Genomic DNA, 18,531 nt, shown 5'->3' on the forward strand with positions numbered 1-18,531 from the left:
GGGGCGGGATTTAGCGCTCGCCTGAGGTGCTTGCGTCGCAGGATCGTACCACATCAGTGAATCCATTCAACTGATTGTTTTTTTTTTGCCGTTCCAACAAGGGCACCACAGCTAGTCAAAGGCCGTGGTGTGTGCTTTCTTATCTGTGGAAAAGTGCATATTGAAAGTGCATTAGGAAAATATAGCGGGTTTTCTCTGTTTAATTTATCAATGTGCTCTAATGGTATTGTTAAACAAAATAAACTTCTTAAAGTCTTCTTCTTTTAAGGCCGTAAACAGCTGAGGATTACCCAATGTTACCTGTAAATTCCGTAGCGAACGCTTCATAACGCCACAGAGGCATGATGAACATTGAACGTAACCCGGAATAACCAAACGAATACCCTTACAGAAAAGCAAAATGGCCGAGGAGGTAAACTGTTTTGTCATGGTTTATGGAACATTTCTGTTAGATTTTCACATTTTAAGAAATATACGTTATTTTTCTGTTTAGTGATGCAATAATATTAGTGTTAATGAATATTTCTTTCATAAAGAAACCAAAAATGCTCCTCAAATAAACTAAAACGACAACAGTAATCGGTGAAATGTCATAAAAATCATGATTTTTTGGCAGTCAAAACTTAATTTTTAAAAGTATATTTATTATTAATAAATTTGCTTTCTAATCTTTTTTTTGGGGGGGGGGGCTATGATCCTTAATTGAATATAAGCATGTTATTAATATGGTATCCTATCTCAGTATCTGATCCTAATCTGAGCTTTTTCTAATAATAAAATATAAATAAAACAAATTGTTGTTAAACATAATGGGTACAGGCATCTATGTCCTTATCAAGTGGATAAATGTTTGTCTTGAGAAGCTAGGACATGTACCTTTGGTTGTCACAGAAATTTACAAAATATGTGTAAATAGTATGAAATTAAACAAAACATCGACTGAACAACTTCAGTACTGATTTGGTTCATTCCCTTAAAATGCACAAACGCCTATCCAACTGCTAAACAACAATTTCAGCATAGTGGCTAGTGCAAAGAATGTTTAACCAGATATCATCGAGGTTCAAATCCCAATCATAACAATGGATACATATCTGAGTTTAAAACAAACCTAAAAGCTATGGCTTAGTTGACAGTGCCAAGTCCATTCACACATTTTAATTAAAAACATGGGGCAAGGTTAGCCAACTGTTAAAAACTGTCCATTTTGGCAACCAAATCAACCAACCAGGCCTCCATCATCTATGATACAGGGTTAAGCCATTGGCATGGGTTTGCATGCATCATGCTACTGTTCTGGCTCTCACCCAAAGTGAAGTTTAAAGAATCGGTGGGGGTGTTTAAGGTCATTACACTGTCTAGCTTCTCTCACTAACAGCAACCTGTACATATAATATGATATAGCTTTTTATATTAAACCCATGAGGTTTTTAACCAAGGCAACATGTTCAAATTTTTATTGCAAACAAGCATTTGGTCGTTGAAATTCACAATTTCCAACGCTAAGTATGTTTAGCCCTAGTAAGTGTAGAACCTGAGAATACTCCAGCTATATGTAATAATACAATAGAACTATAGTTGAAAATCAGAGAGTCCTCTTTCTCCATATTTTAGAAATGAGTGACAAGACGGTAAAGACATCTGGAGAATACTGATGACTGTTAAAGAATATATTTGTTTGATTTAGGAATTTAAATTTTATGTCATGCATATAATTCCTGGTTCAACAGGGTCAAGTACAACTTAATTTATGCTAGGTTTTCCAGGCCAGTAATTCTGAGCAGATGTAACCTAATTTTAAGATGCTGGCTGCCATGCCATTTCACCATGATACCACAATACACTAAATCAGTAAATGAATAATGTGTATTCCTAAATAGTGGACCCACATAGATTTCATCATCTCAGGATGTCCCAATTGTAGGAGGACTCATGATTGTTCTTGTGGACTATTAACTTTTCTAGGCTACTAGTCCCTAGACCAGTGAAAATATTTGTTAATTTCTACCCCTGATTTGCATGTTAAAGTGTTGGGTTTAAATCCTGAATGGCTAAATACAAAACAGGCCTCTGAGAATTAAACATTTGTGTACACCATTTATGGGTTATGCGAAAACAAATTCAGGTAACCCACTGCGTTTTTACATAACCAGTCATAACAATGTAAACGATGTCATAAATCCAATGTGCAAACGAAAAATGAGTTCCGCAAAACTATTCTTACGCGAGCGACACGCGAACGTAACTATCACTCTCACAGTTGTCAGAGGCCTGCAGAATTTAATATAAAATTACTTTCATATTGCATACCAACACCACGACTTGACTGTAACAAATTCCTTCCATGTTGGTAAATCTGTCATTAACTTAATGTTGTTTTGTTGTGTTATTTTAGAAAATGGAAGTAGATGGCACTAAAGCCAACCATGAAGGCATAAAGCAGTACTATGTCAGCAAGATAGAAGAACTTCAGGTTTGACTTTTCAGTATTAGATAACGATTTCCGGTGCACACTGCTGATATCGCCATCAAAACTCTACTTTACATGCTTACTATATACAGTCAAACCCGCTTATTTGCATACCCTCGGTGCTGCTCGATTTTGTGCAATTAACCGGGTTAGTCGATTAACCGATAGAGTACCGACTTTCACTTTGTAACAGCCATCCAACTACAAAGTGGCATGGGAGACAGTCTAGCATAATGCGGTACTTCATACCGGAACTATTAGTTAACACATGTCACATGCAGTTGGATATATATAAATGTAAAAAAATATATCTATCGATATATATAATTAGCATGGCGTTTTTGTTTTAATCTGCCAGACCAGAAATCATTTTCTAAAAAACCAACAACGTCCGTCACTGGGCGTCGTTTTCTAAAAACACAAACTGGCGTCGTTTTCTAAAAACACAAACTTTGTGCATTAAAAAAAAAAAAAACCCACTGACCATCCACTAGTGTAAACAAAGTGTATTAGCCATGTAGTTAATGAGATAAACTTGAAACAACAGAACCATCAAAAAGTTCACGTTTCATCGGTGCACGTGTTTACAAAATGACGTCAGTTTCCGGAATTACCGGGCTGTTGATTGACCGAATAGAATTACGTGAACTTGTATGCATTTGCTGGTATGGTGTTCTTTCCATCCCAAAAGATACGGCAAGCTTTGGTATTATTTGTGATCCCCAAATAATGACTTTGCTATTGTTAAGCAATTAAAGTTAAGCTCGGCTAGTGAGTCGTTATCAGTTCCAGCAGTCTGCATTGCATGCATGACCGGTCTAACACAATTGACTGACCTTCATGGTGAGGTCCGAATGATTGGTGTCTAACAATATAGCAGAAACTTAGGGACGATCCATAAATAACGGTCTTTGTTATGTTTGTTTTTTTGACGACCTCCCCCACTAGTCTTTTTTTTTTTTCCGCTACATTTTCCGGGAAGCAAGTGATAAATCGTTTCTTTTGCGTTTAACAGATATAGCGTACACTGCATCTAATGAATAAGTGAACAACAACCCTTTCTCGGTCACATTTATTAAAAACATAACCGCCTAGGACGATTGATCTGTAATCTTTTAATTATTAACAAGGCTTCTCAACATAACGTAATAATTGATACAGAACAATGATTGCCCTGAACACGTCAATCGAATAGGGCCTCAATAGTTGAGTGCGCATGCGTACAAGCGCACAGGCGGTACTTCTAAAAATAATAGTCGGAGAGTTACTTGTTATTGAGATGGCCTCTGATTAACAGCAATATATTGCAAACAAAACATTAGGTCTTAGGTTTATTCAACTTAATTATGTCATTCTTAAATCTTGTAGTCGGGTATTGTGATTCACCAGTAGTAATGTGCACACCATCTCATTTGCATGTCACACGTCGACTCTGTAAACAGCGATTACACTTACAGTCGGCTTACCACACAGTGAGCTCAAACAAAAGAGATTAATCGGTGATTTATTTGAGTTTTTTTGCCAAAGTTTGATAGACATTCTCAGTCATTTGTGACATTAATTTAGCACCAAAAAAAAAAAAATCGTTATTTATATGTGCAAATAACCGATATATAGCCTGTAGTCTGTGCAATTAACCGGATGTTTTGTAGTGTTATAAGGGCAAATGGTTCCGTGTTGGGTGAAAATAGTCGATTAACCGAATTATGCTATAAACCGATGTGCAAATAAGTGGAGTTGACTGTATATATATTATATATATATATTGTCCATTTGTTGCAAGGGATCTTTTACATGCATTATCCTACAGATAGGATAACACATACCACAGCCGTTGATATACTAGTGATAGTGCACTGGTGTTATGTTCAATAGATACAGCTGCCTACTTTTCTCAGATATCCACTTCTGTTTTGGCTGTAGCCTATTTTTTAATGTTCTATTTGCTATTTTTTTGTATTTTATTATTTATTGACCAAAAAGACAATTGGTAATATTATAAATTATAGGTTATACACTACCAGCAATTCACAGTTGACATGACTTTATAATGCTAATAAGTAAATTTACTAGTATTTTGATCTACAAGACGGGTTGCTTAATTATATTACACAGGTTACTTTCAGCTGTATTACTTTATAATTAGATGATTTGGGAGAATAATAAGGTGGCCTCTAAAAAACAAGTGGTGGATTATGCATGTTTGACTATAGTTCATTATATTTTACGGTAAAACAAACACGTTTTAGTTGTAATTTATTATGTTCTTTTCAGCTGGAAGTCACAGAAAAGACTCAAAATCTCCGTCGTCTTGAAGCTCAGAGAAATGAACTCAATGCTAAAGGTAAATTATAAAACAGCTGCAGGGCTCGTACTTAAGACTTTGTTACCTACAGGGCGAGACGTAGCCCAGTAGTAAAGCGCTCGCTTGATGTGCAGTCGGTTTGTGATCGATCCCCGTCAGGGGGCCCATTGGGCTATTTCTCGTTCCAGACAATGCAATTACTGGTACATCAAAGGCCGTCGTATGTTCTATCCTGTCTATGGGATGGTGCATATAAAAGATCCCTTGCTGCCAATCGAAAAGAGTAGCCTATGAAGTGGTGACAGAAGGTTTCCTCCCTCAATATCTGTGTGGTCCTTAACCATATATCCGACACCATATAACTAAATGAAATGTGTTGAGTGTGTCGTTAAATAAAACATTTCCTTCCTTGTCACCTACAGCAATTTTATTATTTCCAAAATTCTTTTACTTTTCTTCTTAAAGTAAACCAAACTGAAATTATTTAAAAAAAAAAATGTTTTGTTGGAGGATGGGACAGACTATAGATAAAAAAAACATGTGGACTGGATTTTGTAATATTGTCTGCTGTTATTTAGAGTTAATTTCAGTGAAAATAGAGCTGGGCAGTATACAGTATATACTGCTCGGTATCAGTATCATGTTAATAACAATTTACCGTGCCGAGCAAATCTCAAAATACAGAAATTTCGGTATCCCTATTTAGTAAAGCACTAACAATATATATCTGACAAACCCATAATAGCTGAAAAGAAGAGAGAGATGAGAGCCTTGTGTATGAAATTGAATTTTATTTAGATGAAATTATCAGGTGAGACTTAACTCAGGCATGTATTTAAAGCTGAGTATACATATCGAACATAATGATCAATATTTTATCAATACCGAATACCGTACCGATACCGAGACAAATCACCCAAAAATACTGATACTGATACCTGAAATTTCAGTACCGCCCAGCTCTAAGTGAAAGCATTGTTTGGTTCTATTTTTAGTGCGCATGTTACGCGAAGAGCTGCAGCTCCTGCAAGAACAGGGGTCGTATGTGGGAGAGGTTGTCAAGGCCATGGACAAGAAGAAAGTCCTCGTCAAGGTATTCGTCTCGTGTTAATAATATTTTAGTTTGTTTCCTTACTCAGCTCATCAGTTTTAAATGATGCATTGGGAGGGAAGGAGGGTTTATAGTATCTCAATCAATTGGTAAAGTGCTCACCTGAGATGACTGGAATTTAGGATCAAACTTTTTCAGCAGACTCATTGTTTTTTCCTTCATCTCAACCAGTGCCCAATGATTGGTACATCAAAGGCTGTGGTATATACAGTTCTGTCTGTAGGAAAGTGCACACTAAAGGTCATTTGCTGCTAATGAATATACTTTTTTCTTCTTCTTTTTTTAAATTGGGTAACTTTCTTTGTGAGTTTAATTCTTTTTGTATGCTAGAACATTAAGCCAGGTACAATATTTGGTTCTTTCATTGAGCTTTGAACTTCATCTTTTAAAAATTAATGCTAATGCCATTTTGTTTTTATAACCAGCTAGTGATTGGTAGAATAATACTCTGTTATGTGATAGTTGAGACAACTTCTATTCTTTCATCAAGTAATGTGGCTGATTTAGAGAATACTCGACAAGCTACGCGGAAATACCGTTTATCTTGCACTAGTGAATTGATTTTCCTGAGCTATTGGCAAGGGAAGGACAACATCAATTCACGAGTGCAAGATAAACAGTGTTGCCAAGTAGTGGATACTGTTATTGAAAACAAGTTTGCAAGTTGAGAACAAGAGATTTTGTTGTGTCATAACTGTGACTTATGTATCGCTGATGACGTAAGTTAGTTGTTGACATGTTTGTTGTTGCCTTACAGTTATGAAGTCAAAGCCTATAGTGAAGCACTGATTATGGCGTTAAAACATATCTAGGGGAAGATCCTCCGACACCCCCACCCCCCCCACCCCTCCAAGGGAAAGATCATTTTTCTTTCCCTACTTCTCTCTGCCCATATGGGTAATAATTGAGTTTGGTTACTGTAAAACGTTTATTTTGTCTTGCAGGTTCACCCAGAGGGTAAATTTGTTGTAGATCTGGACAAGAATATTGATATCAACAGTGTGACGCCCAACTGCCGAGTAGCCCTGCGGAATGATAGCTATGTCTTACACAAGATTCTTCCAAACAAGGTAACCCACGAAATAAACCAAACATCCATAACAACACACCACACACATTATTTTGTCAAATATTTTATTACAGTCAAATCCACTTAATTGGATGTCGGATTATTGAATATTTCGGATATTTGAATATGTTTGTCCTGCACGGAACCATTTGCCATTATGACAATACAAAATCCAACGGTTAATTGGATGTGTTTTTTAACGTGTTTTCGGATATTTGAATATAAAATTATCCTTGCCGAATGGCAATTGCACGTAAAACATAGGAAAGTTTGTGTTACTTGATGTGTTTTTTTTTAATTTATGATCGTACGTAATACCATACTATCGTACATGCAAAAATGAATACTTTTAATTTTATTTAATTTCATTGTTTAAAAAAAGGAAAAAGACTTACAACAAACTTGTTTTCTTGTTTCTTAAATTATTTCGGATGACTCGTTATTAATCAATACATTTCCTAATTACATCGTAATTAATCCATGAACTCTGAGATTCATCTCAAATGTGACCCAATGGCCGAGACAATGCAGGACAATCAAGGATCAAAGTCGGTCATTCCCACCTTGTTGGCGGCCATGTGCGTTTCGTAAGCAGGCATCCCTTAATCTCATGTCGGCCACTTTTGAAGCAGTGTATGTTTAATCCATAAATAAACACTTGTCAGATATTTTTCTCTATGAATTGTCGGTGACAGTAACAAACAAAAGCCGTTTGCTACTAGTGTTATTTTTAGCGGGATCTTTTGATCACGTGATTTTTCCTCTGCAGCTCACAATGTGAGGCCCCATTTGGGGTGACCGATTATGGTGATTATTGTTTAAATTGTTAAATGCCGACAAAAGGTAAGTTGTAGGAGATTTTCTTAGCAAGTTGGATTAATCATCTTTTGGCTATAAATATTGACAAGAACTCTTTTTTTTTTCACAATGTCAACATGGCAAATAAACGGAAAGGAAACGATTTATCTTTGGCTCAGAAATACGACGAGATATGTGCCCAGTATCTAGCCAATGCTAACCCAGAACGAAAAAGACAGAGAACAGGAAAAGCAGCCAATGTGGAGAAGGCCTTATCAGAATGGTTTTCCGTCGCCAGACAAAAAGACATTCCAATATCGGGCCCAATATTAGCGTTTGTGTTTGTGTTTTTCCTTCTGTTACATTGAATAACGGCCTTTCACTTATTTGACTTTGGCCAGTCTAGTTTACCTGTCAAATCAGTTACAAATGCACACAGATAATAGTCAGATAGACGTCCTGGTAAAATACAGAACATGGAAATGACTACTTATTCAAGATTATATTGGGTGGTTGGGGTGGGGTCTTGTTGCACTTGATTTACAAATGTACAAAGAAGTTAATAATGGCCATTTAATTATCAAGAAGTTAATAACGGCCTTTTAATTATTTGACTGTGGCCAGTCTAATTGAGCTTCCGGTGGTTTTATCTGGGTCATTAGATGTTTAGTCACTTCTGCTTCTAGGCGTACAAACGGCATTAACTGTTGTCTCTTGTATTTATCAAGTTTATAGACAAACTTGATAATGGCAACAGAGTCACAATATGGAACTTGGAATCGGTATTTTATTAACACAAAATACTTACCGGTTTTTGACGAAAATTCCACATGTCATGAGGCCCAAATTGGGAGAATCGTAATTAGGGTTTGCATAAATCAACGAGGTCTTAATTGGGTATATCGTATGTCGAAACTGTACCTTCGGTTTATTGAATATGCCGCTTATTTGAATATATTTTTGTTGCACGAGGCACATCCAAATAAGCGGATTTGACTGTATATCATGCACATTACTTACAGGTTTCGATTGGACCGTGTTACATCAAGTGGATTTTCATTTCAGGTTTTCCAACCAGTGTACTACAACTGGTCAAAGGCCGTGGTATGTGCTGTCCTGTCTGTATGGAAAGTGCATATAAAAGATCCCTTGCTGCATTAGGAAAAATTGTATTGGGTTTCTTCTGATGTCTACATGTCGCAATTACCCAATGTTTGACATCCAATAGCCGATGGTTAATTAATCAATGTGCTCTAGTGGTGTTGTTAAACAAAAGAAACTTTAACAAACTTCATTTTCTGTTATATTGTATTGCTCTTTGAATAATAAATCTTGACATTGACCAAATTCAATGAATGCTATCGGTTTTTAACGACAACATTTGGAAATTGTCGTATGCTACAGAAATTGACGTCATGTTTCATGTGTGATGTCATAGAGCAGAAGACATTTCCCAGGTAGCTGTATCCACAAGGGGTGGGACGTAGCCCATTGATAAAGCGTTCACTTGATGCACGGTCGGTCCAGGATCGATCCCAGTCGGTGGACCCATTGGGCTATTTCTCATTCCAGCCAATGCTCCACAACTGGTGTAACAAAGGCTGTGGTATGTACTATCCTGTCTGTGCGATGGTGCATATAAAAGATCCCTTGCTGCTAATTGAAGAGAGTTGCCCATTAAGTGGCGACAGCAGGTTTCTTCTCTCAATATCTGTGTGGTCCTTAACCATATGTCTGATGCCATATAACCATAAATAAAACGTGTTGAGTGCGTTGTTAAATAAAACATTTCCTTTTCCTGTATCCACAAGTGGTCTAGTAAGATTTTCTGTATATTTTGCAGGTGGACCCGCTCGTCAGCCTGATGATGGTGGAGAAGGTTCCCGACTCGACATACGAGATGGTGGGCGGTCTCGATAAGCAGATCAAAGAGATCAAGGAGGTGATCGAGTTGCCCGTCAAACATCCCGAGCTCTTCGACGCCCTCGGCATCGCACAACCAAAGGTTGGTTCCATGTGATCTTCAAACACTGAACTCAGGCCTTGTTCTTAACATTTAGTAGTGGTAGTCCGACGGGTTACCAGGTTATGAAATCTGGTAGCCCTCAGTAAAAATTGGTATTCCCATACTTTTTATAAAATTTTGTTATAAAGACACAAAAAAAGTAAAATTGTTTATTTTTATTAAAACATGTTGTTTTAGGTGTTTAAGAATCTTGTTGATTGCGTAGTAACTGGATGTGCCAAAAAATCATATATCCCAGAGGACTATCATGTTTAGACATCTGGTAGTCCAAGTTAGAAATTGGTAGACAAAACACCCCGGACTAAGGTCGAGCCCTGTGACAACTTTGTTAGCTGTCATACAGGTAGAATTGTTATTCCTCATTTATGAAAGCACATGACAATTTACCATTATCATTTCTTAAAACTGTACACTTACAGGGCTAACATTGGAACAAATTTTGGTTTAGCCAATTTTCAGATATATCTGAAAATTGGCTAAACCAAAATTTTAAGGAATATTTTATTAGCCAAAGACTAAATGTTCCAGCCACTTTGTACAAAAATTAGCAATTGGCTAATTTGGCCATGTACAGGGTGAGCCCTGACTTATCTTTCTTTTTAGGTATTTGTGTGTGTTCACAGTTTATAAAGACGGACTGTAAATACTATTTAGTTTACCAATGAGACGTTTGTGTTTATTCCAGGGTGTGTTGTTGTACGGTCCTCCCGGCACTGGCAAGACGCTGCTGGCACGGGCGGTGGCCCACCACACGGAGTGTACGTTCATACGCGTGTCAGGCTCCGAGCTTGTCCAGAAGTTCATTGGAGAGGGGTCCAGGATGGTCCGAGAGTTGTTTGTCATGGCAAGGTATGTAGCATCAGGCCAGGTCCACAAAGATCATAGGGGGAGGGCAACAGGGTGGAGAAGGGTTAACGACTATTTCCCAGCACTACCAGCCGTAAAATAAAACACTTTCATATATATATATATATATATATATATATATATATGTATTAGGGGTGGGGAAAAGCCCTTTTTTCCCGGTCTGGGAAAGATTCTCGATCTCTGAGACCGAAATTATTTTTTAAAAACGTGTGTTTGCCGGTCCCATTTTTTTTATTCTTGTCGGTCCGAAGCACCTGTCCATTTCTATTATTGGAACAAAATCCTATCCGTCAAGTGGACCGGCCTGCCCAGACATCTCGTGCATGATTTAAAATAATAAATAAATAGTCTGCCTAAGTATATCGCCAGTCACTGAAGTCGGACCTACAGTAGTCTAGTGTCAATCGACTGCCACTAGGCTAGACATTTCTCAAAGTCACTGAGCTGGTCAAGAGATTAAACAGACGTCAACGATAGCACCATTCTTGGTTTAGAGAGCCATCAAGGTATTACACTCCAATTAAAACAAAGGACCCAGAATTTGCAACTGGTTATAATCAACACCTGTCAACACCTATGTACAGAGCTCTGTCGGGTCGAGTGTCCTAGTCCGAAGCAAGAGGCTTTTGTGCAATACAAACTGCTTAAGTTAAAATAGCATAAAATATACTGAAATAATATATAAATATATTTATTGTTGACTGTTCAATGTAGTGTATCCAATAATTATCAAGGATTTTAAAATTAACAAAAGGTTTCCACCTTTTTTGTTAATAAGTGGGAGTAAGCATAACAGCTAGTGTGCTGTTATCCCTAAAGCCAGTAGAGGTCAAATTTCATCCAATCAGTGATGACGTTATTACTCTTTGTCTAAACATGTGCTAGCTCAGGCTGTCAAACGCTTCAACAGTGCCATCTTTTATTAATTTTCAGGACACAGTACTGAATACTCGTACTTTTTATACATATATGGGAATTAAAATTCATAACTTTTATTCCTTTTTTATATGATTTATTCCATTATGTAAAATATATACAATTTGTGGGGGGGTTTTCACTGATGTGATTAAAAAAAAAAGTTTCATGTTTATCATTTCGCGTTCATGATTCAAGATAAAACTATACAAATGTCACTATGATTTTTTTTTTAAACTATGGTAAATATGTTTTAAATGTTCTTTTTTTATTCCTTCCTCTCTCTTCCCCCCCCCAGTAACGACATCAAGTGGGACCGATTGACAATTTTATTTTTCCCCACCCCTAGTATGTATGTATATAATTATTATTTTTTGTTTTTTGTTCAGAACTATGTGCTTGTGTAAATGAGATAAATAAAACAATTCTTAAAATTAAATTTAATCTCGCTTAATGTTTTCAGTTACAGATTACTACTGTAGATATAAAATATTTTAAAGAGTTAATGCATTTGTTAAGATGTTAGAAGAGATATATTATTATATTCAATTATATTTTTACTCAAGACATATGGAATATTATTTTCATTGGATATTTTTACTTCTAAATATAACCCTTTTACATTAATTTTATATAAAAAAAAATGTTTATCTCCTAGAACAAGTCGTTAATATTTTATATGAATCTTGTTTCAGAGAACACGCCCCTTCTATAATATTCATGGATGAGATCGACTCTATAGGTTCTTCAAGATTAGAGGGAGGCTCGGGAGGTAATCTGATAATTATTGTAGAAATGTAATAGATAGTTGTCTCTTAACGAGTCGGCAACACAGATTTGTTGTCACTTTGACTAACACAATGTTAACATATTTATAAATGTTTATCATTAAGATTGTTTAGTGCAATATATGATGGTATCCTTTGTTTAATATGTATTAATATATGAAAAGAAATGCACGTTTGATTTCATTTTTTTTCATTTCAACTTGTTTTCGTGCTTATATCCAGTTAAAGTTCAAGCACGCTGTCCTGGGCACACACCTCAGCTGTCTGGGCTGCCTGTCCAGGACAGGGGGCAAGTTGTTAGTGGTGAGTGAGAGAGGAGAGGGTGTAGTGATTTTACACCTACCCATTGAGTCCTTAAAACTCGCTCAGGGTGGGAGCCAGTACCGGGCTGCATAATCGGTACCTACCAGCCTTATGTCTGATGGCTTAACCACGACGCCAGCGAGGTCGGTTTTGATTTCAAATTGTGTAGTAGTTCTCCGAGGGGAGTTAATCCCAAGGCATTGTTTAAAATGGATCTTGCCAAATAAGCAGTTGCTGTTGTTATTTTGTAATCACGATTTATTTTTATTTTCCCAGGAGACAGTGAAGTACAGAGAACTATGTTAGAACTTTTAAATCAACTTGATGGATTTGAACCTAAACAAAACATCAAGGTACATTTTCTCTAATCTGTCTAGCCAACAACTTGATGTATTAAGAAGTTCATTTATTAAATTAACATCAAGAATCACTGGATTTCCTTATGAAGAACCTTTTTTTGACACCCAATAACCGATGTATTCTTTGTGCTGGGGTGTTGTTAAACATTCATTCATTCATTCATTATGAAGATCTTCTTGTGACCTGGCAATAGTATAAAAAGATAGTTCAGTTGTTAAAATGGATTCACTCACACGGGAATAACATTTGTTTTAAACCAGAACTTTTGAAACCTAGACCTCTACCTTCACTTGAGATGCTGTACTGTTTATTCTGTTAGTGTTGTTGACATCATTTTAATCCCATTTACAGGTTATTATGGCCACCAATAGAATTGATATTCTTGATTCTGCTTTACTCCGTCCCGGAAGGATTGACAGGAAAATTGAATTTCCACCACCAAATGAAGAGGTAAGCACTTTTGGAGTCTGTCCACAAAAATGTTTTGTATAGCTTTATCATAAAGATTATATGATGTATATAAATTTGAGTTTTATGAGGATTGGCCTTTTGATAAGGGGTGGGACCTAGCCCAGTGGTAAAGTGTTCGCTTGATGTGCAGTCAGTCTACTCCACAACTGGTGTAACAAAGGCTGTGGTATGTACTATCCTGTTCAGGGATGGTGTATATAAAAGATCCCTTACTGCTAATCGAAAAGAGTGGCCCATGAAGTGGCGACAGTGGGTTTCCTCTCTCAATATCTGTGTGGTCCTTAACCATATGTCTGACACCGTATAACCGTAAATAAAATGTGTTGAGTGCGTCGTTAAATAACATATTTCCATTTGACAAAGTTATGGCCCTTGAACTTGAAAGATAAGAAAGTATGTGATACGGGAAATGTGTTGCTTTTGCAGTACTTTCAGAATGGTTATTATATTTATTAAAATGCAAAACAAATGATCATCCCAAAACATGGTGTATAATATTTAATATTATTTGACAGATCACACCAGTTGGATTGTGAAAATTCCCCTTGCTTTGAGCAACAAATGTAAACACATTTAAGAGTTTTTAGATAGTTGTTTGAAAGGGCTGTATGTAAAAAAAAAATTGTGGTCGAACTATGCCAATATTCCACATTTTATTTTATTTTATCATTTCATTCATTCATTCATTTTAACTTATTTTCATGCTTGTATCCAGTTAAGACCCTGGGCAAACACCTCCGCTATCTGGTCTGTCTGTCTGTCCAAACAAGGGGTTAATAGTTAGTGGTTGGTGAGAAAAAAGTAAGTGCAATGTCCTTACACCTACCAATTGTTAAAAGTTAAAATTTGTTTTTGTTTAACAACACCACTAGAGCACATTGACCTACCAATTGAGCCATTAAAGCTCTCTTTTGGTGGTATCCAGTACTGGGAATTTGAACCAATTACCTACCGGTCTTAAGTCTGATGGCTTAACCACTACACCACCGAGGCTGGTTTTATTTTATCATACAATATGCTTAGCATATTTGTATTTTATAATAAAGTTGTTTACACATCAATAAGTCTGAAGGATAATAAGTTAATATTTGTTTTCTGTTTCACAGGCTCGACTTGACATCTTGAAAATCCACTCGAGAAAGATGAATTTAACACGAGGCATCAATCTGAGGAAAATAGCGGAAATGATGCCCGGCGCATCAGGAGCTGAAATGAAGGTATAGCATTCATTTGACAGTGAAAACACAATATAGTACATCTTATGTCAGGTAACATCAGTGCCATGATGCTGCTTGGACTGATCAAGCAAGAGAGTGCCATTAATTCTGGTCATTAGTTCCTTACCAATCCAACCGGAGGGGAGTAGAGGTTTTGTCACCGTCTACATGTCTGTCTTTCTGTCAGTTCATCTGTCCCACCTATAGTTTTGTCTGTCTTTCTGTATGTTCATCTATCCCACCTATAGTTTTTCAAACTCCTTTTCGGTTTTTTTCCTGCAATGCCTCAAGATATTGAGATTAAATTTTGTGTATAGTTTTATCATATATAATTATAGATCAAATTTGAATTTCATGGCGATTGTCATGTTTTTGACAGAGTTATTGCCCTTGAACTTAGGAGATATGCAAATTTGTTGGGCCTGGGAGGGGACATGTTGCATTAGCAGTATTCTCATGTTTGTTATTTGATCACATTAATGTAGGCCTACATGATATAAAGCCAACTAACTTGTTCATTTTTTATTATATTTTTAATCTTAAGAAGTAACTGGAGTTGTATAAGCAGATAATATCTTCTGTTAGGAGCTATCATAGTTATTTTAGTGGGAAAAAACAAACACAAAAAACTTGTGAACCTGTAGATTATTATTATTATATTTTTTTTTTTTTTTTTTTTTTTTTTATTACTACCAGTATTACTGAACCTGTTATTTTGATGTTGTAGGGTGTTTGCACGGAAGCTGGGATGTATGCTTTGAGAGAGAGACGAGTTCATGTAACTCAAGAAGATTTCGAATTAGCTGTTGCCAAGGTAATAAAAAATATCATTGTGATTAGGCTGTTTTATTACAGTGAAACCCCTGTAAACTGAACACCCATGGGACCAAATAAAAAGTCTGCTTCTAAGGTGTATCTGTTTTAGAGAAGTTCAGTTCTGTACTGATATTGAGATAATTCCAGTTTACTGAGGGTTTGGTTTCAAGAGGTTTCACTGTATATCCAGCACCCTTTTGATTCCTTATTAACATTGTCCCACAAGGAAAACTGACTAGTCAGGGTTTCTTCCTTGGGGGGAAAAAGGATGGATTATCCCCCTCAAATTGTTCAGTGATGGAATTCTCCTCTGACTTCAGCTTTGCATTTTGAAATTATGGCCTTTTTTACTTGTAGTTTTCGGATTGAAGTCCTGTTGCAAGCAAGCAAAATTTGTGGAAACAGCCTTTCCTGACATTTAAAAAAATTAAAATATTTCTATATCTGGGCGCCCTCTCATTTGGTGCTTCGCAAATTCAATTGTCTAACAACTATTTAGTAACAGAAATTAGCTCAGTGAGTCATCTTTTAGACCAGTCTGAACCACATACTGTAGGTAGACACGTTATCACCAATATATGTTAGTTTCTTACCTTCTAATGCTGTATGTAACGTTTCCTTTTTTATAATTAAACCTGAACCACATACTTTAGGTGGACAAGTTATCACCAATATGTTTGTTTCTTTCCTTTTTCAGTGTATATTATTAAATGAATTATATTTAATTTTGAGCCAAAAAAAAAGTGGTTTGTTACAGTTACTGGACATCATTTAGGAACATCAAGTTAAGAGAAAATAACAAGCTTGGGATAATTTTGTAAAAATTTCAAAATGATTTTCATAATTTTCAATTTATTTAGAATAATAGTATTGTACATGTGAAGACAAAAAACTAAAAACATCATCATTGCTAAAATTAGCGAACCGTAAATTTATTTCAGATTACTTCATGTAAATATTTGTTATAAAGATAAACATTTTGTTGTTAGATTTATGAATTGATTCTTTATGTCTTTTATTTTCAGATTATGTTGAAGGATGCAGAAAAGAACATTTCAATCAAGAAGCAATGGAAGTAGATGATCTCAGCTAATTACAAGAGACATTTGTTGTGACTGAATATTGATATCACAAACAATTCATTCCTTGTTACACAATATATTTACAGTTACTGCCAACAGTAAATATTAACCTGTACAGATACATTACCTGCAAGTCTTCAAAGTAAAAATAAAATGTTGTTATTTTAAAAGTAAATAACGTAAGGAGAATTCCATGAAAAAAGAGAACGGAGAGAGGAAGGAAAGAGGTAGTAAATTTTTGATAATGCTTTGTGGGTGTTTACAGAATTTTCTTTATACATGGTCTCCATGACATTCAACTATAATTTGTGGGTGGTTACAAACCTCCATAATTATAATTGAGTTTTTTGCCATTTTGTGAGATTAAGTACATTTTGATGGAGGGAATTTCCAAAATGAGTGTTAAAAACACATTTTAAAACGGTATATTAATTTGAATAAGTAATCTCAGAATGTTTTAAACATGATGTGGACAGCAAGTATGTTGAACGTTAAATGATCTGTACAGAAATGGTCGTCAGAAGGATGTGCTCGGGCACAACTCAGAAAATTGTTCACTCGGTTTGTGTAATTCATACAATCTGTGTACAATATACAAATCTACTTGACATCTGGCTTGGGTGCTTATTAAGTGTGAGTTTAGTAATTTTCACAAATGTATTGTTTCACAAGTGTATTATTTCACTGTGAATTGTGACTTTGTTCATCTTGGCATTCATTTGTACTTCGTGTATGTTTGAAGAATGGGCATATTAAAGTATGCATTTATTTACTTGATTTGTGTTTTTATTGAGTGGAGAGCTAGTCGGTTATGCGATCAACATGTAACAATGTTTCTGGGAAAGTGCATGTAAATGATCTTGTGCTACTAATGGAAGAAATGTAGCAGGTTTTCTTTGAAGACTGCATGTCAGAATTACCAAATGTGTGATATCCAACAGCTGATGATTAATAAACTGGTGACGTCCTTAAAAATAAACTAATCATCAGTCATGTAGTACCAGAGGATTGTTAATTATTTCTTCCTATTTTTATTTTGTGGTATTGTGTGAGTTTGCTCTTTCTATAACATGCACTTTCTTATTGACAGTACATACCATGGCCTTTGGTGTACCAGTCATGGAAGCTGGAGCACTAATTGGTACTGGACCACTCCCACCTCCCACCCCACCCCACCCCACCCCAAGTCCATAGAGACTGAAAAATCCCATGACCCATTGATGAAGCATGCACTTTACCACTAACCTACATTTTGCCCCTGCCAGTTTATTTGTATCACAGTGACTTAGTAAATGTCACACCACCATGCCAAGTTATTCCTACATGTGAGGTTTGATGGTCCTGTATGCAAGACAGGATCCGGACAAGGATTTACTGTTATGTGCAGCAGACCGTGAAAAGTAGGTCACAGTGATCTAGTAACAGTATGCGACACACCGCCATCCCAAGTTGTTCCTACTTGTGAGGTTTGATGGTCCTGTATGCAAGATATAGTCCGGACAAGAAAAGGTTAAGTTTGTTTGTTTGTTTGTTTGTTTTATTTAACGACGCCACTAGAGCACATTGATTTTTTATCTTATCATCGGCTATTGGACGTCAAACATATGGTCATTTTGACAATGTTTTGAAGAGGAAACCCGCTGTTGCCACATAGGCTACTCTTTTTTCGACCGGCAGCAAGGGATCTTTTATTTGCGCTTCCCACAGGCAGGATAGCACAAACCATGGCCTTTGTTGAACCAGTTATGGATCACTGGTCGGTGCAAGTGGTTTACACCTACCCATTAAGCCTTGCGGAGCACTCACTCAGGGTTTGGAGTCGGTATCTGGATTAAAAATCCCATGCCTCGACTGGGATCCGAACCCAGTACCTACCAGCCTGTAGTCCGATGGCTTAACCACTGCGCCACCGAGGCCGGTAGAAAAGGTTAAG

The 18,531-nt window shown here is 36.4% G+C and overlaps 1 protein-coding gene across 1 annotated transcript; it reads left to right on the plus strand.

Moving 5' to 3' along the window:
* The first annotated feature begins 368 nt into the window (after positions 1-368).
* LOC121380981 (26S proteasome regulatory subunit 8) lies at positions 369-17,368 on the plus strand. The gene is made up of 13 exons (XM_041510042.1): positions 369-412; positions 2,396-2,473; positions 4,745-4,814; positions 5,771-5,868; positions 6,831-6,956; positions 9,597-9,758; positions 10,465-10,628; positions 12,257-12,333; positions 12,929-13,005; positions 13,364-13,462; positions 14,590-14,700; positions 15,428-15,514; positions 16,542-17,368. The coding sequence occupies exons 1-13, from the start codon at positions 401-403 to the stop codon at positions 16,593-16,595; spliced, it is 1,215 nt and encodes a 404-aa protein (XP_041365976.1). The 5' UTR covers positions 369-400; the 3' UTR covers positions 16,596-17,368.
* The last annotated feature ends 1,163 nt before the right edge of the window (positions 17,369-18,531 follow it).

This window comes from Gigantopelta aegis, chromosome 9, assembly GCF_016097555.1.
Source record: "Gigantopelta aegis isolate Gae_Host chromosome 9, Gae_host_genome, whole genome shotgun sequence".
In the NCBI taxonomy this organism is placed as follows: Eukaryota; Metazoa; Mollusca; class Gastropoda; order Neomphalida; family Peltospiridae; genus Gigantopelta; species Gigantopelta aegis.

Bases quoted from the DNA above. Each gene is read 5' to 3' on its own strand.
- LOC121380981 (XM_041510042.1), top strand. The intron at 6,957-9,596 runs GTAACCCACGAA...TATATTTTGCAG, and splicing joins ACAAGATTCTTCCAAACAAG to GTGGACCCGCTCGTCAGCCT. The intron at 9,759-10,464 runs GTTGGTTCCATG...TGTTTATTCCAG, and splicing joins TCGGCATCGCACAACCAAAG to GGTGTGTTGTTGTACGGTCC.